Source organism: Corvus brachyrhynchos, unplaced genomic scaffold, assembly GCF_000691975.1.
Source record: "Corvus brachyrhynchos isolate BGI_N302 unplaced genomic scaffold, ASM69197v1 scaffold395, whole genome shotgun sequence".
Lineage (NCBI taxonomy): Eukaryota > Metazoa > Chordata > Aves > Passeriformes > Corvidae > Corvus > Corvus brachyrhynchos.
In genome coordinates, this window is record NW_008238340.1 from 146,640 (window position 1) to 170,020 (window position 23,381).

The window sequence follows — 23,381 nt, forward strand, 5'->3', positions numbered from 1 at the left end:
GCTCGGAGGTTACCTGTTCTCCACAGGTTCTGTGATGAGGGGAACACTCTGCCCAGACATGCACAGATGCTGTTCAGACCAGACTGAATCCCATGGGAGCTGCTGTGGATCCCGTGAACTCTCTGTGAGCAAAGCCACTGGCATTGCTCAGACTGACCAGAGCCAGAGAGGTTGCTGTGACCCTTGCTGCTTTGCACAACACTCCTCTGCCAGGGAGCATTTTTGTCCCACTGCTTTTCCTCTTGGTCCAGGTTCATGCAGCTCCTAGGCCTTCTGAGGACCTAGAGTTTAAGAGGTACTGGCAATTTATATTTCTGCTGATATAAGGCCTGTTAAAATAGCAACACTGGTTAGAAGCAAAGCTCGTAAATTGTTTCTGGCCTGTGTGTAAATTGCTTTCAACTCCCAGGGTCAGGTAACAAACGGAACCTGTTTGTTCATTCATTCAGTGAGGGGGGCTACTGGCTTTGCTGCCTGGACCCAGAAAAGGGAGTGACACTTACAGGGTCTGGGCTTTGCTCTCAGGGACCACCACCTGTGGATCCCTGGCTTGGGAAGCCACTATGAGACACCCAGGGAAAGTCTGGGAACCTGGGAAACCCCTGCTAAGGAGAGCACCTCCCAGGGATTATCCCTTTCTTTCCTGACGAAGTCTGGGCTGATCAGGGAGGGTTTCCTCTTTCATTCCATGAAAGCAGTAACTGCTTTTTCTTCCTGGTTGTTCTGTGGGAATGGGAAAAATGCACTCCACTAACAATATCCCACAGGAGTGGAAGGAAGGCAGGTTGATCAGTCCTTTCCCTTCCCATGCTGCCAGTGGATATCCCTTCAGGGACTAGAGCAGGGTCACAGTGAGTTCTCGGAGGGGGTGGTGTGTGCAAGTGTGTGTCTGCAGGTGTGGGTGTGTGCATTTCTGGCTCTGTGTGCACACATATGCATGCTTTGTGGGAAAGATGAATACTGCTGTAAATAGCTGGGGGAAATCTATTGTCAGTTCTAAGGAGAGGAAGATACACTCCCTTGCATTTTGTATCTGGTAGCGTGAACTATTCCTGGGTGTGAGGACCAGGTTAGCGAATTAAATGTTCCTGCTGCTGCAGTGTGAGCAACATACTATGAATCCCTGCAGTCTCCATGCCTGGTGCTCCTGGAGCCATGCAGAGCCTTCCTCTGCCACAGCACTGGGCTCTGGGACTGTCACTTGAACTTTTTCCTCTCTGGTTCCTCTGCCAGGCAGAGTGTGGGATACCTCATGGCAAGGCTGTTGTTTCAGTGGCTGTAGCAAATCTGTGGGGTTTGGAAGGAGTGCCCCTGGGGGAACTGGAGCGTGCCTCCATCCCAGCTCTGCTGCTGGGACTCTGTGGATTCATGGCTGTGCCTGTGACACCACTGCTGGGCCTCGCTGATTGTTCTTCTCTACCTGTGAACAGGTGCTGACATGGACACAGAGGATGACCCATTGTTACAGGATGCCTGGCTAGAGGAGGAAGATGAAGAGGTAGCCTTCAGCTCCCGGAAGAGGCAAGAGGGTGCTCTGTTGTGTGGGAAAAGCCCGTGCAGAGTCAGGCCCCTGTGTGTCACACTGCCTGTGTCTAGCTTCTGGAATATTGTTGGCTGGGTGTTTACCAACCCATACTGTGCTGGCTTCATACTTTTCCTGGGCTGTGCCATCCCTGCTGTGCTTGCTGTTGTCATGTTCCTCCACTACCCAGCCCTGGATATTGACATCTCCTACAACGCTTTTGAGATCCGCAACCATGAGTCCTCACAGCGCTTCGATGCCCTTGCCTTGGCCCTCAAATCCCAGTTTGGGTCATGGGGGAGGAACCGCCGGGATCTGGCTGACTTTACTTCGGAAACCCTGCAGAGACTCATCTTCGAGCAGCTCCAGCAGCTTCACCTCAATGCTTCCCATCTTGGGGTCAGTGCACGGGTCAAACGCAGCCCCCCAGAGGGCAGGATGAGCTCCCTGCAGCCCCAGGCCCACCTGAGCCCAGGAAACCAGACTTCCCGAATCGGGAGAGGAGCCCCGCGCTGGGACTACTCTAGCACTTACATCAGTGCCAACACACAGACACATGCTCACTGGCGCATTGAGCTAATTTTTCTGGCTCGGGGGGACTCTGAGAACAACATCTTTACCACAGAACGCCTGGTCACCATCCATGAGGTTGAGCGCAAGATCATGGACCACCCTCGCTTCCGGGAGTTCTGCTGGAAGCCCCATGAGGTCTTGAAGGACCTGCCCCTGGGTTCTTACTCCTACTGCTCCCCTCCCAGCTCCCTTATGACCTACTTCTTCCCCACTGAGAGAGGAGGGAAGATTTACTATGATGGCATGGGACAAGACCTTGCTGACATCCAAGGTGAGCTGAGGGCTGTGGGCAAGGGCTGGCATGTTCAAGGAATGCCTCTCCTCAGGTTCAGGCAGTCACTGGTGTGCAGCTAAGAGGGGTGACTGCCTTGTATGGAGAGGAAGATGCTGCTGGGCTGTGCCTTGAAGAATCGTCTTTTCTGCACCAGGGCCCCTTTTCAACCCTGCAACTCCAGTCACAGTTCACACAGACCCCCACAGGCAAGTGAGGGGGTGTCCTGCATGGTACAGATGTCTTCTACTGACCCTTGTCCCCTGTAGATGACTGTGGTTGACTAGAGCAATGCCACTGCTTGAACAGACAATAGGGATGAGCTTCCCTGCACTACAGAGCAGATTAAAGAGGTCTGTGGGGTGCTCCGGCAGCTTGTGAGTCACCAACTGGAAAGGCTCCTATAAGGAGAGGAGGAGAAAGGCCCTGCCTCCTCCTGCCAGCTCTGTACCCTGTACTGTGCACCTCTAGTAAAACAGAGGCTCTGGGTGGTGACAAAGAAGTGACTCATGAGGAGTCTATGGGTGTGATGTAGCTGTGGGATGCACCCCTTCATCTGTCACAGAACAGAAGCAGGATGTGAGTCTTTGCAATCCAGGTTTCCCTGACCTTCCTTGCTCTCTGGAAGGCAGCTGCAGTCAGCATCACTCTGACAGACAGGATGACTCCCAGTTTCCCTGTGGCAGACTAGACCCTGTGCCTTGCCAAGACAATTAAGCAGGACCTAACAAAAGTGGTGCTGCTTTCTCCTTCAGGGTCCCTGGAGCTGGCCATGACCCACCCCGAATTCTACTGGTATGTGGATGAGGGCTTGTCTGCTGAGAACATGAAGAGCTCCCTGCTGCGGAGTGAGATCCTCTTTGGGGCACCACTGCCAAACTACTACTCGGTGGAGGATCGCTGGGAGGAGCAGCGCCGCAAGTTCCAGAACTTCGTCATCACCTACGTGGCCATGCTGGCCAAGCAGTCCACGAGGTGAGGGTGTGTGCAGGTGGGAGTGCACAAGAGCAGGGAAGGGCAGAGGATGGAACAGACCTTTCAGGGTGCAAAAGCTCTGCCTTAAGGTTCACACCAAGGCAGAAGTGCCTTTTCCACTCTGATAGCCACATTCTATTTGGCCTCACGGGGAAGGCACCAAGCACAGAAGGCTTGGCATGCTAGCTTGGACTACTGGTCAGTCTCAAACAGTGGCCATGGCATAATGCTCCAGATGAAGGAGAAAAAGCATCTCCACTGAAGCTGGGCTCAGGCATGGAGTTGTAAATGAGGGTGGGGAGCATATGGCAGAAAACCACTCATATGCTCCCCTTTAATGCCTCTTCCTACTGCAGCAACATGCCAGAGACACCAATAGAGACAATGAAAGGGGGACAAAGTTTGAATCTAATGCCTACCTTTCCACTGAGCCCTTGTCTGGCACTGGGTCTTTTTGCTTCCATCTCACAAATCCAGTTCCACTGGCTCAAACAGAGCTTCCTGCTCTGAGTTTGGCCACCACTGGTCTGATGCAGGAGATGAAATGGTCTTTACTCAAGGCCACCCAACCTGTATATCCAATTCTGCTTCTGCTTTTTGTACAGAGAGGTGGGGAGGGGAGTTTCAAGGCAGGATAATTTTCAGGAAATGCAGGCTTTTTTCACCACTAGGTCTGTATGACTTGGTTGAACAGAGTTTTGCTCAGTGCTTGTGAGCGAGAGATGATAAAATAGAGCTAAAAGGGCTAAAAGAGCATCCCAGTACCCTGGTAGCTGACAGAAGGCTTGTGCGTCCCAGTCTCTGTACCTTCTTATACTCCAACTTTCCACTGCCCTAAGTCTCAGTAACTCCCAGAATGAAGGGATGCTGATCTTCAAGAGCAGGTTGGAAGGCAGGCAGCCACGGAGCATTCTCAACATTGGGCTGGCAGAGCAGGTTGTGATTATGACAAGCCAAAAGGGAATTGAGGCCAAGGCTCAGTTCCGAAGCTTGGATCCCTGATAGCCTCCTATGGTGCAGCATTATTGTAGTCCTGGTTAAATTATGTTGGATTATTTCTGCTCTGTGCCTGCTTCCAGAGGCAGAAGCTGGTAAATCATGTGGTTTCTGATAAGCTCTCACTCTGCCTGCATCTGCTGTACTAATCTAATAAGCAGTGATTAGGATTCCAGATGGAACTGGCTTTGAAGGCTTCCGGAATTGTCTATTAGTGACTAAGACCCACCGTGCACTGGAGGAACTTCAGAAATATTAGACCTGCTCTTTATTTTTCTCCTTCCCTGTGTGAATTTCACCTCCAGGAGCAACTTTGTTCAACCTGCTCTCACTGCTCTGTTTTCTCAGAGAACTGCCAGGTTATTAGAGCAGTGACCTCCTTTTGCTCTGGAGGAGATACTGTGCTTTAAACCACCTGGCTCTCCTCCTTTTGCACTCAATTATTCCTCTTCTTTCATATCTTCCCACCCTAGCAAAGTCCAGGTGCTGTACGGAGGGACAGATTTGTTTGACTATGAAGTGAGGAGGACTTTCAACAATGACATGTTGCTGGCCTTCATCAGCAGTAGCTGCATAGCTGTCTTGGTCTACATCCTCACCTCCTGCTCAGGTAGGCTGGAGTCACGGCTACCCTGCTCTAACACAAATCCAAATGTGCCGTGTCTCTCTCTGTCTGTGCAAGCCTGGAGAGAGACTCTGATGCCCTGGAACCAGTGTGGCTGTGCAGCACAGCAGCATGCAGAAGCCATGCAAGCCAGTCTGATTGTCCAGAGCAGAGATTTGTGGGGAGGGTGAGGGAAGACTCACAGGAGATCAGGAGTAAGATGCAAATTCCCATCTTGCTAACACTGGCATAAATCTGATGTAATTTTTTGCATGAGCCTCATGGGAAAGAGACTGCAAGCAGTAGTCCTGCAGCCCTGAACTGTTCTCTGTCACCAACACACTCATGGGAACCAGTATCCTAACAGAACAGGTGGGAGGTGTCTGTTCTCCTGAGGTTGGCCAGAGATACTATTTTTTCCATGTTTCTTTTCTGCTGTAGTGTTCCTGTCATTCTTTGGCATTGCCAGCATTGGGCTAAGCTGCCTGGTGGCTCTGTTCCTGTACCACGTCGTATTTGGGATCCAGTATCTGGGTATACTCAATGGTGTGGCTGCCTTTGTCATCGTGGGGATTGGTAAGCTCATCTTTACTCAAAGCCTACCTGTGCTGCCTTGCCCTGCCTTCTGTCTGCAGGAGAGAAGAAGGTGATGGTGGCAAATGCAGACTGAATTTTCAGGCCCTTTTCCATTACCTGTAAGTGTAATATTTGCAGATCAAATGTCAAGGGGGAAATCAGATTTTTAGCAGATGTCACTTCTGTGAGCAGAGTATCAATATCTCTGCTGTCTTTTTCCAGGGGTTGATGATGTCTTTGTTTTCATCAATACCTACCGCCAAGCCACCCACCTCAAGGACCTGCGACTGCGCATGATCCACACTATCCAGACAGCAGGGAAGGCCACCTTCTTCACCTCCCTGACCACAGCTGCAGCATATGCTGCCAACATCTTCTCTCAGGTACCCTGCACCTTTGGGATTTGGGGTTTCCATTTCTGCCAAATGGCCTAGTAGATCAGGAACCTGCCAACACCATCTGTCCTCTCCTTCAGCACAGTGGGCTGCCAGACCTGCTTCTTACAGGGCTGTCTCTTACCTGCTGTAAGGCAGTGGATTATCCAAGGAAATGCTTCTGTGCCACTGATCAAACAGCATCCAGTGGCCACCAGGCTCTGTCTCAGTGCTTTACCTACCGGGCTTGCTGATTATCATGTGAAAAATGAGGTTCACTCTTAGTAAAATTTTAAGGAAAGTTTAATAAAAGGGACAATTAGGAGACAATAGCAAAAAGGGTATTACAGCCGGGTGTTTTGGCAGAGCCAAAGGCACACCTCTGCATCCAAAAGATCGTCTTTAAAAGTACATCTCTTATTGCATATTCATTACAATCATGCATGATTCATAAATTCTTTGGAGTTTCTGTGTATCATCCCATCAGCCCTATCTTCCTTCTTGGCTCCATTCTGTCTCTGCTCCCTCCATAAATTTTTCTCTCTGGTTTCGGGTCTTCTTCTTTCTCTGATAAGATACTCCAGGAATGTGAAGGCTTTCTCTGCCTATCTTTTCTAAATTGACTACATAAACAATAGAGATTCTATATCATGTATTGCAGAACCTAGGTAAAGTTTTTCTAACATTAAGGAACATGAAAAAACCAACATCACAATACATTCATAACAATTATGTAACATGCGAAAAGCCAACATCACAATACATTCATAACAATCATGACTGAGGTCAGCGTGTGCTATTCTCAGGTTCCACCAGATATTTCTTCCTTGCCTGCTGTCTCTCCAGCAATCCTGCCCCAGTTGATCCCAATCTCATGTTCTCTCTCTTCATGTAGATCCCAGCTGTGCATGACTTTGGACTCTTCATGTCACTGATTGTGTCCTGCTGCTGGGTAGCTGTGCTCTTCACCATGCCAGCTGCTCTTGGAATATGGACCCTTTATGTGTCCCCATTAGAGAGCTCCTGCCAAGCCAGGTGAGCCCTGGAGCCTGTGGGTGGGAAGTTGTGGAATTTGCAGTCAAGGAGGTATGCAAATTCCTTCCCTGTCATCTCAGTTTATCCTCATTCCCCTCAGGCAGCTTGGCTTTGGCTCTGACAGAAGGGAAATTTAAGTTCTACCATTCCAGATTGGAGCAAAATGGAAGGGTCAAGTCCCAGTCTCATTCTCTCTGGTGTATGCACAGGTGTCTTCCATGAGCCAGACTCTGCAATGTCAGTCAATCCTTTCGGTTGAATCCTATGGAGCATTGGACCATTTGTTTCCTCGGAGCACTTAATGCACAGCTAAATCTTCAAGCAGTGGAGACACAAGCCCTGCATCACAGACAGATCACCATTGCTCCCTCCTGTGAGCACAAGCAGGACATGGAGATTTGTGTTTGAAAGTCAGCACGTTTCCTCTTCCCCTTCTCCTTAGCACTGCAGACGACCTGGCCTGTTTTTATTCATCAGCAGGGAGACGAACTGCTGAAACTCCCGTCACTCAGCACCCGGTGTCCATGGCTCAGCCCTGCTCTGTGTATCCAGCCCAGCCCTTGTCCTCTCACCACTTAGAAATGGAATTTGCTCATGGCAGTGCCTGTCGTCTTTCCAAGTAGTTGGAGCAGATTGTGGCTGTGCTCCTTGCCACTGAAGGAGCCCACTTCACAGGGTATGTGGCTTAAAACTCTTGCCTTTGTCTCCTTTCCTGCTTCGATCCAGCTGCAGTCAGAAGTGTACCAAAAAGAATGCCTTGCACCTAGCTGAAGATCTCTTCATTGCCTCAGAGGCCACCTCCAGAGCAGGCAGAGAGACCCTTCCCTACCTTGATGATGACATCCCACTCCTCAGCGTTGAGGATGAGCCTGGTATGTGTCTGCTGTGTGGTGCCTTTAGGGGGATCACACTCCCCTCTTCATCCTGCAGTTCTCCCTACCCCTGACACTGATCCTTGCCTCAGTTCCCTGAATTGTAAGTTGGAGATGGTGCCATCATGGGAGGTTGTAGGAGTCAGAATTCAGTATTTGTTGTAACTTTCCTTTGAGATCTTCAGTGGGTGTCAATGCATGCTTTCTGACTACTTTGCTGATTCTCTTGGGTCCACCATGGTCTGCTTTCTGTCTGGAATCACTGATTGTGACATGGATGTAGCCATGAAACATCTAATCCATAATGCCAGGACAGCTCACCTTGGAGTAAAGTTTTCCCCTCTTCCCTGCCATTTGGAGCACTGCATTTGGGAAGCAGGAGGAAGAACACTGTTGTTCTCCAGCATCAGCCCCCTACAGCAGCTCCTCCATCATGGTATGAAGAGGGCAGTGACTTGCCTGAGATCACATAAGCAATCTAGAAAAAAAGCCCAGAAATTCCCTATCTCTTGTTAGCAGGAGATAATCCTTCCAGCCCTGATCCCAAGAAAAAGGTGCTCACAGGGTCATGCTCTCTTGTACTTGGCTTTTAAAACTTGCTGGAATTTCTTCCTTTTAAAATCCCCAACAGGAGTGGTCTGGGCAGTGAGTATCTTTCAGGCCTAGAAGCAAACTGGAACTGGAGGTAACTGAATCAATTCCATGGCATGTGCAGAGCCCTTGCTGCAGGGAAGGCTCTGAGATGCAGGTAGAGATGCTCTGGCTCTGTGCTTCCTTCGTATGCCAGAGCCACATGCAGTGCTGATGTATGGAAATAATCCCTCCCTTCCCTGCAAACAGCAGGATGTTTTCCTCCAGGGTCCCTGGGATCAGGGAACTATAAAGAAGCAAAGCAGCTTGTTCCAGTCAGTGACCAAGTGTGGTTTGTAGGTTGGCTGTACAGTGTGCCGGGCATGCTTCATCCCACTACAGCAAGTGCCCACTTCTCACACACAGAGAAGGGGGCAGTTCCCTTTGGCATCCCTGATCTGGAGAGAAGAGAATCAGGGAGGAGCCAGGCTGCAGTCAGGAAGAAGTCAGCTGTGTATAATTAGCAGTAAGACATATTTAGTGGGACAGGGACAAATTCTGCTTGGCCCAAGAAGCATGCAGTGGACAGTGTTTGTGGGGTTTGGTAGAGGAAGGAATAGCCTGAAGTATAGATTTCGACTGAGCTATTGATTTACAAGTGTAGCTGTTGCATGGCAGTGACTTGACAAAGATGCTTCTTATAACATCCTGTGAGTCACTGCCTCTGCCGGGGTCTTACTCCATCTCTTTAGCTTGAGTGAGTTGTGCAGCACCTTGCAGAAGATTTGATAAAAGAGAGCAGAGAGCTCTAAGAGACACTCAAGACACTGAGACTGCTTTTGATTTCTCTCTATTCTAGTCTCCCTGGAAATAGGGGATGTCCCCTTGGTGTCTGTGATGCCAGAAAATCTGCAGCTCTCTGCAGAGAAGAGCAACCGGGATCACTTGATAACTCATCTGCAGGAGCTGCTGGAACACTGGGTGCTGTGGTCTGCAGTGAAGAGCAGATGGGTGATTGTGGGTAAGGAAGGAGGCGGGTATTGCATCTACATGGATTTTAGAGGGTTTGACATTTCAATCAGTCTTCAAGCCTTGATTATTAGTGACAAGAGGTGGGAAAAGGGACATGGTAAATGGTTTCTAACACAGTGGAAGAGTGCTCCCAGAACAGTCAGTCCCTAAGGGACTTTTCCCCTTCTTCTCACTCAGATCTAAAGTGGCAAATCCTGATAGAATTTTTTCCAGGCATGGGCTTATTACAAGAAAGCCCAGATGCCAGTGTGCTTTAGTGGCTGTTCTTTTTCCAGCTGAAAATACCATCTTTCTACCACATGCCTACTCTCTGAGTATGTTTGAAGTGTGAAGTGCATGTAAGGTCCCACACTTACCCAGGTTTCTCCTTGCAGGGCTCTTTCTCCTTGTTTTGCTCCTGTCCATATTCTTTGCTAGCCACCTCCATCCAGCTAGCCGTGCTCCAGTCTTGTTCCGGCCAGACACAAACATCCAGGTGCTACTGGACCTGAAATACAACCTGAGTGCTGAAGGCATCTCTTGCATTACCTGCTCAGGTGAGAATGCTGGTCCCCAAACCATGGTGGGTGCAGCCCAGCCTGGCCTAAGCCCTGGACTGGAGGAGCTGAAATGTGAGGCAGACACCTACAATGTTCAAATATCTCATTGGACATTGGATGGACCCTGTGGAAAGGAGGCACACATTGGGAGCGGGATGGTTGAATTGCCTGTAGGAGTGGAGTATTTAGAAAAGTATTTCCTGCTTTAGCCATGAACTGTTTATTTCTTCTGTAGCAATCCCTTCATAGACTATGAAAATTGACTACTTTTACTCATAGGTGCTGGTCTCATGTCAGTGCCCAGCTGAGGGTCTGTGGCACTGTGTTGCCTGCTTAGGGTTTGGTGTTCAGCAGCAGTCTGTGGTGTGTACAGGGCTGGTAGGTCTTTTCTACAGGAAAAGCCCCACAGTTTGCAGAACAACATCCGAACTTCCATGGAAAAAAAGAAGAGGGGCTCAGGGTCACCTTGGGGAAGCAAAGGCAGCATGGGTGATACAGGGCAGCAAGGTGAGTGGGGCATGATGACTCCGACCACATTTGGGGCCAGGGCCCAAGGATCCACTGGGGTAGAAACTAAACCACATGCTCTCTGAATAGCTGATGGGGAATAATTCTCTTCAGAGCCTGCCCCACTGAGCCCTAGGTTGGTGCTGGATGTATGGAGCATCTTCAAAATCCCCCTTTTCCTAATACCTACTGCTCTCCAGGACATGGTCCTATAACCCAGGTGGCAGTACAGTCTAGGGTCATATCCCTCTGATCTGAGTACAGGGCTAGGAACTCCAAGCTTTCACATCCCACTCCTGTTCACAACCTTGTTGGCAAGTCATGAGGAGAGTAAATTCAGCCTGTTTGCAGGGGATTTTGAGGATAAAACAGTTATTGGGCCATATCCCAAGACAGCATGAATTAATAAGCCATCAGGAATTACTGCAGCTCAGGATGTATTTGTGATAGCCTTTGAAAGGTGTGCTGTGCTGCCAGAAGACAGAAGCTGTGCCTGCTGTCCCAGAGCAGACAGCAGACCAGAACCCTCCTTTGCTCTGTCCATGTCAGTAGGATTTACTGATTGAGAAGTACCACCAAACCTCATGCCCTCTGTTTTCTTCAGAGCTCCAGGGGACTGTGTATATCTCCAAGTCCAAGAGCAAGGGAAGACCAGCCATCTATAGATTCTCACTCAATGCCAGTGTCCCTGCACCCTGGCAGATGGTGTCACCGGGAGACGGGGAGGTGCCTTCATTCCAGGTAAGTCAGTCCAGGATGTTGGACCCCTCTAGCAAGAGTGCAGCACTCAGCAGGTGAGCACAAGAGCCTCCTCCTGTCTCTCCATGGGGTCCTATGTAGCCCTGGGTGACATTTTCAGGGCACTGTAGTAGGGTAGTTAACACAGAAGGCATTGTGCTCGGCATCATCCAGGATGATACCCTGGAGTGCCACAAGACTTCACCTGTTGCCATTGTGAGGTGACTGTCAGCGATGGGAGCAGAACTGTGGGCGTCGCTAGAGCAGATGTCCCTCACCCCAGGCAGAGCAGCCACCATTCAGCCTAGGCCACTGGTAATGGGGGTGCTAAGGGGCCCTTCACACACGGGGCCCTTCACACACATTGCTGGGAAGGGGCAGGCTGGGGGCTGGCTGGGGCTATGCCTGCAGTGCTCATTCTGTGTGGCTGTGCCAATGCTCAGGGAGGAGGGGAGAGTGTGATACTAATGTGCAACAGACTGCAACCCTGTGGAGTTAAGTGTCTGTTTTCATTAATCCATTGCTTAGGTGTATAGAGTGCCTTTCGGTAACTTCACCAGGAAGCTGACAGCTTGTGTGTCCACAGTAGGGCTGCTTAAGCAGATGAGCCCCAGGAAGTGGATGATGACCACCTTGTCCTGCGACACCAAGAAGGGCTGGAAGTTCGACTTCAGTTTCTACGTGGCCTCCAAGGAGCAGCAGCGAACACGGTAACCTTCCAAAACCCCCTCAGGACAAGGCAGCAGAAACAGCACAGCTGAGACGCTGATGGGAGATGCCTAATGGCCAGTGCTAGTCCTGCTCTCAATCAGTCACATCCATGGCCCTAGAATTTGCTTTGCTGCATATATGCCCCATCTCTGCAGTCACTTTGCAGGCCTGTAGCATCATTGGCATGCCAAAGGCTTGAGAGACTGTGACTGGGGGCTTCTTTAGGTGGCAGAAAGACATTGCTGATCTGGTTCTTGCCCTTACCCACCTGAACTAAGGGACTGAATGGGTAGCACAGAATATGCAGTGGCTAGGGATACAGGTCTGCAGATGTTCACCTTTCCCTTCTGTCCCTGCAAATGTCTGTTTCCATGTAATACTTTGGACGCTTCATCTTCTCTACCTCTGGTCCCCCATAACAAACTTTCTTTGCTGCACAGGAAACTGTATTTTGCCCAGTCGCACAAGCCCCCTTACCACGGTCGAGTGTGTGTTGCACCTCCAGGCTGTCTGCTCAGCTCTAGCCCAGACGGACCCAACAAAGGCATCCTGTATGTTCCCAGTGAAAAAGGTAAGCTGATGAGGCCCTGTTCAAACATGCCAAGGTCCAGAGAATCAGGCTTTTTTTGCCATCTAATGTAACCAACCTTTATTCTGTATTTGACAACAGCACCCAAAGCAAAGCTGTCGGCCACATCTGGATTTAATCCATGCATGAACACAGGCTGTGGGAAGCCAGCAGTGCGGCCGCTGGTAGACACCGGAGCCATGGTGTTTGTAGTGTTTGGAATCAGAGGCGTTAATCGCACAAGACGCCCAGACAACCACGTCATTGGAGACATGGTACACGTAGTCTGGCATGCTGGCCAGGCATGCTCGGGGCTGGCGAGTGAGGGACAGGCTCTCTGGATGGTGTTTAGTTAATATCCACAGCCGAAGGTGGTCCAGCAGTCTGGACAGATGGAAGGGCAGAGGTGGTAGCATTGTGATGAGCCAGTACAGTTCTGTTTTAGCAAATTGACAAAATAATGGAGATCAGGAAGTCCTTACTGAAAAAAACATGTCAGACTTTTCAGAAAATCCCTCTGAGTGCAATATATAACTTTCTAATTTTGAGTCTAAATCTGGCTTTCCCGAGGATTTTAGAAACAAACCCATCTTGAGCTCAGTACAAAACTCACTACAAATTCAAGACTGAGGGAACTGATATTTTTCTATAATATATATCTTGTTATGAAGTATTAACAAAAAATAAAAATTGGTTACTCTAGGGAAAGGTTACTAAACGTGACTTTTCTAGAAACAGTTTATCTCTCAGATCCGATACCTTGACACATGACAATCTTTCTCTAGAAAAAATTATGCTTAGCTTGGCTGATGCACCTCAGTGTTCTGCTGTTCTTCCTGCCTTGTGATTTGGGGGTACTGTGCAGAATCAGCGTTTGCCTGTTTGCTCTGAAGGGACAGTGAGAAATGCAGGCGGTGGAGCGGGCAGGAAGCTGCAGTGCCAGTTGCTGTGTGTATGTCTCACGTGTGGTGCTCTTGTCATTGTGTCTCCTTGTGAAAGGGCAGCGTTATCTACGATGACAGCTTTGACCTCTTCAAAGAGATTGGCAACCTGTGCCACCTCTGCAAAGCCATTGCCAGCAACTCTGAGCTGGTGAAGCCTGGAGGGGCTCAGTGCCTGCCCTCGGGTAGGTTAGACTAACTCCTCTGCAGCCCTACCTGTGCTTGCTTGGGCTGGGGTCCTCAACAGCAAACCAGAAAGGGTGACTGCTTCTTGCTGTCTCCTTTTCTTCCCAAGGCAGCTTGACCCTTCTAGAACATGTCATTGGTTGTGCTTTTTGGGACAGAAAGAAAGAAAAATGGTCTCTTTAATGCCAAAGACACTGGGTATATTCTTTGGGATTTAATCCAGAAGGATAAGAACAGAATTGTATTTGTTCTTCCCAGTCATGGATATTGCTTGAGATACAATCTTTTGATTCAGTAGATATCTTCTTAGTAGCTCCTGAATAACGATGAAATCACACCTGATCTCATTGCAGTGAGGCTCCTCACTGTCTCTTCGGCTTTGCATACCTGACCAGTGACCGTCTCTCCCAACTTCAGAGGTCACAAAGTTGTGGAGCTGAACCTAGGAATTGTATATTGGCTTCAGGCCAAAAGCCAGTTTCATGCCTGGAGCAAATCCCTGCCAGGCCAGGCAGACACCCCTTAGCACTTGCTCTCTGTGGTGCTTCCTGACAACTGGGGACAAACAGCAGTGGCAGTGTCCTGTCCTATGCTGATGGCACAGAGTGTCCTTTCAAGCTACAGCAGCTGAGAGCTGTGATGCCGAGACCTCAAAGACTTTGGCAAACCAGAATGGCAGGGGGAAGCAGCTGCTGACAAATGGGGCCTGCTACTCTCTTGAGGCTCCCATTTTGGGTTGTTGGTTGAGGTTCTTTTCATTCCCTTGCTCCAGTGTGCTTCCTTTCCCTGTTCTGCCCTCCATCCCTTGCTCTTTCTTTCTCTTCAGGTTACAGCATCTCCTCCTTTCTGCAGATGTTGCACCCCGAGTGCAAGAATATCCCTGAGCCAAACCTGCTGCCTGGACAGCTCTCTCATGGGGCAGTGGGGGTGAAGGATGGGAAGGTGCAGTGGATCTCCATGGCCTTCGAATCGGTGAGCATATGGCATCACCTAGTGACATTGCCATTCTGGTGACGGTTTCATCTTGTGACTTCTGGGGGTTTAGCTCTGCTCTTTCTGCACTGGCCACTTTCACTTGCAGCCATAATTTAGTGTTTATTAGCATTTGTTGCAGACAGATGCCTACACTCACAAGTTGGTAGAAGTGGCTGCTTACACCACAATTAGCTCAGGCAAAAAGCTGGTGGCAGATTTGCCCAAATGCCTCTGTCAGTTCTACCTGGCACTGCCCTTTGAGCTAGCTTGTTCTGCCCTTTCCCTTGCCATGCACACCCTGCCCAAAGAGCAGGATACAAGTGATGTGTTTGTCGTGTTACAGACAACCTACAAGGGGAAATCGTCCTTCCAGACATATGCTGACTATCTGAAATGGGAGACATTCCTGCAGCAGCAACTCCAACTCTTCCCAGAGGGCTCTGCTCTCCGGCATGGTTTCCAGACCTGTGAGCACTGGAAGCAGATTTTCATGGAGATAATAGGCAAGTGACTGCTGTGTTTCTCTCCGTGCTCTCTGATACATCTCCACAGCACACTCCATCCTGTATGGTGGGCATGGGTTATATCTGCAGTCCCTTGCCATTGCTGTGCAAATTCCTAAAGCCTGTTCCTGCCCTAAGCAATGTGTATTGTCAAAATTAGGCAAACCCCAAGGAAATAGGTAAGGGAAAGGACTCAGCCTTGCTGATGCTAGATTCAAGAAACCTATCACCTTCTTTCCACTGTCATCGTCCCTTCTCATCTTCCCCAGCGTGAGTCCCTGCCTGCCTTGTTGCCAGCAGGAACATGGTACCTTTCTCACCCCAGCTGTCACCTTCCAGGATTCAAATCAGCTGGCTGTTTTCTTCCAGGAGTGCAGAGTGCCCTGTATGGTCTTGTCCTCTCACTGGTCATCTGTGTGGCTGCCGTGGCAGTGTTCACCACACACATCCTCCTCCTGCTGCCAGTGCTGCTCAGCATCTTAGGTAAAAACACCAATTCCAATGTGTCAGGCTTTCACTTTTCCTGAAATTGGTGGATTGTGGCACTGCTGAGTCTCTGGTGATTTGAACTGAATTGCCCATCTTCTGTGTAAAACCCTTTTGGCTTTCCAGGAGCCCGTCCTGGAGAACAGACTAGCTAAGTGATCAGAAGAAACTCTCAACAAATGCACAGGAACCTCATTGGGAAAGTAGATTTGTGTGTCTAATTCCCAGTGTGTTTTATCTACACAATCCCTTCTATTTGTTTAAATAAGGGGTTTAGCTACACAAATGCCATCCCTACCTGTTATGTGTAATAATGTGATTAAAGTCCCACATGCTCTGAATAACAATTGCATTACTTTCCAAGAACCTGCACCATGGCTGCTGTTTCCAAGCAGTGGGAGATGTTAAAAGCTGAGTATTTTAGCAGATTTTTAGTATTCGAAGCAAATTTTAAATAGTTTCCTCTCCCTGGCTGGTGATTTGGTGATATTGTGCTCTAAGTGTGTTGCTAAACTTCTCAGTTTAAAAATCAAATCTATCATTTTGAAACCACTTATTCTCCCACATATGACTCAAAAACTAACAGTACTCTTGACTTCTAAAAAGTGTGCTCAGCCTCTGTGTAACTTCAGCAAGCAAAACAACAGGCTCACTTCCTTGTGGTGCTTGTGTGCACACATGGACATTTGTCTGGGCTTGGATTCATATAGCAAGAGTTAGTCTAGATTGACATCAGTCTGTCAGTTTGCCTGATATTTAACTAGGTGTTCCACTGGCCCCAGCAGGTCTGATCACCTTATGGAATGGTCCCTGTGCAAAGGGAAGGCAAAGGAAGTGTTTTTCTCTGTGGCAGGGGGAGTGTGTACAGGACTCAGGCTGGCTGGCAGCGGGGTATGATCCCAAACTCCCCAGTGACTGACTTGTATCAGTAGGATTGGACAGCAGTCCCAGAGTCCTTTACATTTGCCTGACAACACCTTCCTCACACAGGGGTTGTCTGCCTTGTGGTGACCATCATGTACTGGTCTGGCTGGGAAATGGGAGCTGTGGAAGCCATTTCCCTCTCCATCCTCGTTGGCTCCTCTGTTGATTACTGCGTGCACTTGGTGGAGGGCTACCTGCTGGCAGGGGAGAACCTGCCACTCCACCAGGCAGAGGTGAGCTCTGTTCTTCCTACAGCCTTGCATTCATTCCTCTTGTGCCCTCCCATGCCACTCAACTGTGATGCAGGATGCACGATAGGCAAGGGGGGATGTGTCCTGGCACCCTCAGAGCATCCCTGGGATATGGTAGTTGCTGCTTGTCCAGCTGACTGCTCAGACTGTGAGCTTGTGTACCTGAGTACAGTAAACTCAGATGGGGGTCCAACCCACATGGTTGTCCCTTTTCTTGCTGGCCACAGCTGTGCCAAAGCAACACCTTTTCACGTTCAAGTGAAGACAGTCTGTGCTGGAACAGCTCCATACTAATTGTGTAACCTCTGAAAATTGCTTTGCTGGATGTCCAGCTCATCTCTGGGCTTGTTAACATCTTTTGTCTCGTTGGGAAGATGGAGACCACAAAAGCCTGGGATCTCTGTTGCCAGGTGTAGTGTCTGCCTGCAGTGCCTGTGTTGTGTAGGCCCAGCAATCAGTCTGATGTGGTGGAAAGGAGGCACAAAATCCAGCAGCCTTTGCCTCTGCTGGGTTTTAACCCTATGGCTCTTGGCTCAGTGTTCTCAGAGACTGCATGAACTGTTTGAGATGCACTCAGGCAGCCTCTTCGTCCTGGACAGGGATTCTGTGAGCTAAGCCACCCTCTCAAAGCCTAAAATATCAGTGTAGCTCCATGTGCCGGTTCTGCTAACACTGCTGTTCTTTCCACCAGGATCCCACAGTGTGCCGACAGTGGAGGACAATGGAAGCAGTCCGGCATGTGGGTGTGGCAATCGTCTCGAGTGCTGTTACCACCATGATCGCCACTGTCCCACTGTTCTTTTGCATCATTGCCCCCTTCGCTAAGTTTGGGAAGATCGTGGCCCTCAACACGGGAGTCTCCATCCTGTACACGTTAACTGTGAGCACAGCCCTGCTGAGCATCATGGGGCCTGGCACCTTCATCCGCAGCAGGACTTCCTGCCTCAAGGCTGTGCTGGGGGTGCTCCTGACTGGCCTGCTGGGTCTCTGCATCTGCCTTGCCCTGCTGAAGAGCGGATATAAGATCCCCCTCCCCAACGGGACAGCCCTGTAGACCCCAGGCCAAGAGCCACATGCTCTGTCCTCTTGCTCCCTTTCTTTTTTCTTTTCTTTTTAAAGAATATTTTTTGTAAGAAAAAAAGAGGGAAAAAAGTCCCTTTTTTCCAGAAGTTTTTCAAATCCAGATGCACTTTATTTTCTAATGGGTTTTGCTCTAAACTTGTATTTATTTTGGGTAGTGATGGATGGATGATGGACGGTGAGGGCTGCCCAGGGAATACCTCAGCCCGTGAGTAGGAGGGGAGGAGGTTTCCTTCTCTCAATTTTCTTTCTGCTTTTCTTTGTTTCTTTTCTTGTTCTTTTAATTTATTTTTAACAAACAGGGCTTTCTGGAATCACGAAGCTAAAAGGAGAGAATTTGGGAAGGCCATCTGATCCTTTCAAAAACCCTTCCCTCTGTCCTTCCTCTCCACTTATCCAGGGTCAGCATTGCAATGATGACTCTTGAGGCGATACCCTACTCCCACACCAAGCCTGTGCTTCATTACTTTAGCCTTCAAGAACAGCAGTGAGCTGTTGGACAGGCCTGGAGAACAGTGTTGTCTGGATCCCTTTGGCAGGCCCTGTATCCAAGCCAGACCAGCAGTGAGCTTGCTGCATGGGAGCTCTTATGGGTGTCATTTTGAGATCCGAACTAGAGCTGTTGGGTGGCACCACCCGCAGTGACCTGCTTTCATCATTCAGGGAGGGCACTGGGACACATGGCTTTCCCCTTCTTTCCGGAGGGACAGTGCACCTTTTACTGGGATCTCATGTGTCTGTGAACAGCCATCAGGAAGCAGATGGTGCCCTCAGCAGCCTGCCCTCCTCTCCCTCATCTCAGTAGTGAGGTCAAGGCAGTTTCAATGCCCAGTCCCCCTGGTCACCTCACCAGTCACTGCCTCTGCTCTTCCTGGTGGAGAGAAAACAGAGAGCCCTGAGAGCCCTGCAGAGGTCTTTGGCCATAATGGTCAGCTCTTAGCCTGAGGACAAGGTAACCCCTGGGGCTAGGTAGAGCCCACACCTGGTGGTATACACAGGATCCTCTGTGGCAGCTCAGAGACACCCTCCTGTGTGGACACCTGAGTGCAGCAGAGCTGCAGCTGCTGTCTGCTCTGAGCAGATGGTTTATATTAAAGTAAAATGAAATCGCAAACTGGTGCCATTAACAAGTACATTTTAAGCACCACTGATTCTATTATATTTTTTAAATTGAAATAGCTAAGTGTGCATTGATACACAGCACATCTGATCCTTAGCAGAAGGGGAGGGTCAGGCCCCCTGGGAGATTCGTTAACCACTATTTACAAGGGTGCCAATAGAGTAATGTGGCCAGGAAGCAGCCTGACTCCATTTCTTTGCAGATTCCATGTCCTGGTGGCTTTGTGTTATCTGTCTGGATCAACCTCTCTTTTTAAGATGAAAATTCCAGGAAGCCCAACCTAATTGCCAGCCAAGTTGTGGAGCCTGTGCTGCTGGGAGACTGAGCTGCTTCTACTTGGCTCAGTGCATCCGTGCTCTGATCCCTGCCAGTCTTACACCTTCACATTGTGTCATGCCTGTGAAACTGGATCAAATATTTGTTTCTAAAGTAGCTTCCCCAAGGTGTCCCCAAGGTTCCCCAAGCTGGAGAGAGGAGTTATTATTTTCAGGAGGGCTCCAGAGCAATCCTGCTGCAGGCAGTGAGGGTCGTGAGAACGCGAGTGGAGCAGACCTGGTTTCTCCTTGCTATTCCATGGTGCAGCTGAATTACCCCTTTCTGCAAAGTGTTAAATGTTTCTTGGCACCTACCTCTAATCTGCACTAGCTCCTTCATAATGAACCCTGTGCCCATGAATAAATGGTTCTGGAAAGGATTTTTGACTATCCTTAAGCTGTGCTGCTTTGATGGCTGCTGTGCACAGTTCAGCACCATCCTTGATCTGTAAGCCATGCTGTTCCCCGTGTCTGTGCTCCAGACTTAACTCTTGGTGGTGCCCTGAGTAGTCCTAGGTGGCAGTGACTGGAGAGGGCAAGAGTGCTGATGATATACAGCCCCATGGGACCTATGTGGCTATGCAGGTGCTGCAGGGGAGGGCAAGGTATCCCTAGTGCTGTGGCCAAGGATGCTCTGACTGGTGGCTTGATTTGAACTTAACAAACACTTCAAACCCCTTTTGGGTGATTAAAGCTGATGGATATTTCCAGGTCACCAGACAAGAGAATAAGGTGCTGAGGGCACCCTTAGAGGAAGGTCCTCCTATAAGTATGAAGAAACCTTTAAAGGCCTCTAAGAAAAGGCACAGGAGTGCTTTGAATCCTGCAAAGTTGAAAGCCTATGTAAGCCCCTGGTATCCTATGTTTGTGCTCACTATAAAGAGGCTACATCAACCCCTCACCTCCAGTGTGATTCTGGACACGCCATGCTGGGAACACTCATTCAGCTGCTGAGGGGAGGCAAAGATTAATTTCAAAGTAGAGGGAAACCTTTTATGTCTCTTGGGTATGATCTGGCAGTGTCTGATCTGCAGACAAAAATAACAAGAGTTCTTGGCACCTGACAGGATCCATGCTGTTTTCTGGAGCAGGAAGGGAGAAGGACAAGCTGTCATTTTCCCCCCTCCTCTCCAGCCAGCCCAGGCTCCCTCATTGCAGAAGGACTAGCTGGCACTAGCAGGAGCAGGGCATCACCTTGCGTTTTGTTGCCCAAAGTGATACTGGGAATGCAGTGGCTGGAACGATTCAGAAGGAAGAGGAGCAACCAGGATAAGTGCAAATGATTCACAAAGGCATATTGAGGAAAAGGAAGTGATATTTTCCAGGAAGGAAAGTGACGTAAGGAGAGGAGGAGGAACTTACACCAGATGTAGCAGGATGGCAGAAGAGCTGGTAGAGGATCCTAGGTGATATTTTATGCTGCAAGGACTCACTGAATGTTGTAACTTGAGACCCTGATTAAACACAGTCATGATACTTGGCTTAAGATCTAACTAGACATTTTCCCCATCACCACTTCACCCTGCACAGCTCTGTGGTCAGGGTGGCTGCTGCTTTCTCCAAATGCAGTGGAAGGAAAGAGACTTAAAGGTGGGGCCCAGCCTTCTGCAAAACACTTACATCCTGATCTGCCCAAGCATCTGTGGAGACAACAAAAGGGTAGCAGATACATACATCCATGTCCATGTAGGCAGTGTCATCCTTGTGATTACAGAACACTCATAAAATTATAGAGGTAAGAAAAGGGATGGCTTTATCTGAGCAAGTGTGGAGGTCCTGCTGGGAATTGGTACTCGAAGGCAGATGCTCATAGCAATAAAAAGCAAGGCCTCACCTGTCTGGTGCTGTTCCAGGAGCAGATGTTCACCTTAAACAATTCCTCCCATATCTCTGCCTATCTTCTTTCTCTGATGACTCCTCTGTTTCACAGGCCATCTCCTGGGCCCTGTTTTCTTGCTGAGCAAGGTTCAGCCTTCTCCGTGGTACATGTTCATGCCTAAGGTACTCACAGAGTCTGGACTGAAAGTGGCTGGAGAAGTCTCAAGGAGAATCTCTTTAGGCAGAGGAAGCCAGGGAGTTAAACAGCTTCACACAGAGCTTTCAGTTTTGATGTTTCTAAATGGAATGTATCAGATCAGTCTTACTTGGAAAAAAATGCTCCATTTTCCATTTCAAAATGATCTTGGTGCAATTAAAAAGCATACACGAACTTTCAGCTAGCACATGGCAATGGAATGTGCCTGTTAATTGCCCACTCCTTTATTTCTAGTAAATCCTGGTTTGAGGCTTAAGCTCTGAAAAGTTAGGTTAATACTTCAGGAGGGGGTCATTCTGGAACTATGCAGTCTCCTACAAAACAGAGCGGGGCTTGTCCTGCCCAGAAGTTCTCTCCAGCGCAGGGCAGTAGCAGAAGGACACTGCTCCTTGGTGCTGAAGCTCTGAGATTCATGCACAGAGCTAGTGTGACTGCTCTTTGCCTTCAGTGGAGTTACTGAGTGAGTCCAGGGCTCCCCATGGCTGTGAACACTGAGAGAAAGACTCCCCACTCACAACAGCCCTGTCCACATCAGCTTTGGAGCAGGGAGGAACAGAGTTGATGTCCTGTGTAGAGATCAGCATCAGAGGAAGGAAAAGATCCATGACTCCTCACTCAGTTTGTTTCTTTATGTTGTGGTGCCCCTTGAGGTGCTGGATTTGGGCAACTGGGGCATCAGGTTTGGCCACTGACCTCAGCAATTGCCAAGGCTGCAGATTCTGAAAGGAATCATTGGCTGAGCTGGACTGTGTTTCTCAATTCTTGCCGGATCTGAAAATATGCCAGAGCAAAGGCAGCCTGAGAAATATCCCCAAGGAGAAGGACATGTAGACACTTGGAGAGCTACTGGGACCATTGATATAGTAGTCTGGAGGCAATGGTCTCCAGATACCCTGGCTTTGCCTCCACTGGGGCAAATTGGGATGTTGCTTTATGTCACAGTGTCTAAGTCTTTTAGCTGGTCCTGCACTGAATTTCTGTAGCAGAGCAGCCTGCCTTTCTGGAAGGTTATAAAAGGCTTTTTGTTTAACCCCATGACACATATAAATCCTCCCATACTGTCCACCAATGAAGCTGTGCAGACTGATTTGCAGCCAGGCAGGACAAACTCAGTCTCTTGGTTACTTCTTCCAAAATCATACCTCACCCCAGATACCGTGTAAGCCATAGTTCACAGATATTTCAAAGGCTTTTGCTAACTACTCTGCCCTGGGTTAGTACCCGGGGTCCCAGAGCTAGACATCTTTCAATGCCTATCTCCATCATGAGGACAGAGGTTTTTGGCTTTTTCCTCTCTGCTCCTCCTTTGGGCAGTTGCTGAAGGGAGGTGTGGGGCAGTGACCAGGACCAGAGGCAGAGCAATGATCAGATAAACAGAAAGGTTTGGAGGCAGAAGCAGAACAAATGGGAGGGAGGATGGTCTAAAATACAAGGGAGAAGAGGTGTTAGCACCCCATGGACAGAGGGAGGGAGGGCATTGCCATTCTACCACGTTGTGTGCAGACCTTAAGAGTGTCAGTTCTCAGAGTGATGTAGCACAATTCCCGATGTATGTGTGTCACTTTTGTAAGTTGTCTCCTACCTTCACTATTTTCAGTGTTCCTTGATTTTTGGAGACTGTTGTAAATAAAAAGATTTTGACATTCGCATGTTTGGACCCTCACTCATCACCACATTACTGTTTGTGTACACATACTGACAGCCAGAGTGGCACTGACAGGATCTGTATTGTGTAAGGAATGCGGTGGGGATGAGGCCACAGAACCAGTTCCTAACATGCACAGGATTGTCTGCTACTACTACTGAAATTGGTCCTCTTGAAGCCAACTTATCACATCCAGAAGAGCCGGCAATCTGGAAAAGGCAGTGCAGGAAACCACACAGGTCTGCAAGAGGAGCTGTGCGAGAGCTGTGGACCACAGAGGAGGCACAGGTTGGCCTTCGCAGGACTGTGGGACCACCTGGCAGGGGTGAGTGCCCAGGGCTGCCAAACATGGGAATGAGGGCACAGAAATGGGGTAGGACAGCTGCAGGCATGGACAGAGATGGACAGGCAGTGGTGAGTGCCCGGGGCTGCCAAATATGGGAATGAGGGCACAGAAA

General features: G+C 49.2%; 1 protein-coding gene and 1 long non-coding RNA gene across 2 annotated transcripts in view; one reads left to right on the forward strand and one right to left on the reverse strand.

Annotated features, from left to right (window-relative positions):
- The window catches only part of LOC108446912, an 11,260-nt gene extending 10,047 nt beyond the window's left edge, over window positions 1–1,213 (reverse strand). The window contains exon 1 of the long non-coding RNA XR_001862251.1: window positions 1,202–1,213. This is a non-coding gene — a long non-coding RNA (uncharacterized LOC108446912). The remainder of the gene's footprint in view (window positions 1–1,201) is intronic.
- Window positions 1,214–1,433: 220 nt separating this feature from the next.
- On the forward strand, window positions 1,434–22,927 carry DISP3 (dispatched RND transporter family member 3). Its single transcript, XM_017735011.1, has 20 exons — window positions 1,434–2,366; window positions 3,122–3,341; window positions 4,811–4,947; window positions 5,383–5,517; window positions 5,740–5,900; window positions 6,787–6,926; window positions 7,653–7,798; window positions 9,228–9,389; window positions 9,775–9,937; window positions 10,325–10,446; window positions 11,051–11,187; window positions 11,713–11,894; window positions 12,336–12,466; window positions 12,566–12,738; window positions 13,463–13,589; window positions 14,417–14,562; window positions 14,909–15,068; window positions 15,438–15,551; window positions 16,545–16,711; window positions 17,421–22,927. The coding sequence occupies exons 1-20, from the start codon at window positions 1,439–1,441 to the stop codon at window positions 17,781–17,783; spliced, it is 4,014 nt and encodes a 1,337-aa protein (XP_017590500.1). The 5' UTR covers window positions 1,434–1,438; the 3' UTR covers window positions 17,784–22,927.
- The last annotated feature ends 454 nt before the right edge of the window (window positions 22,928–23,381 follow it).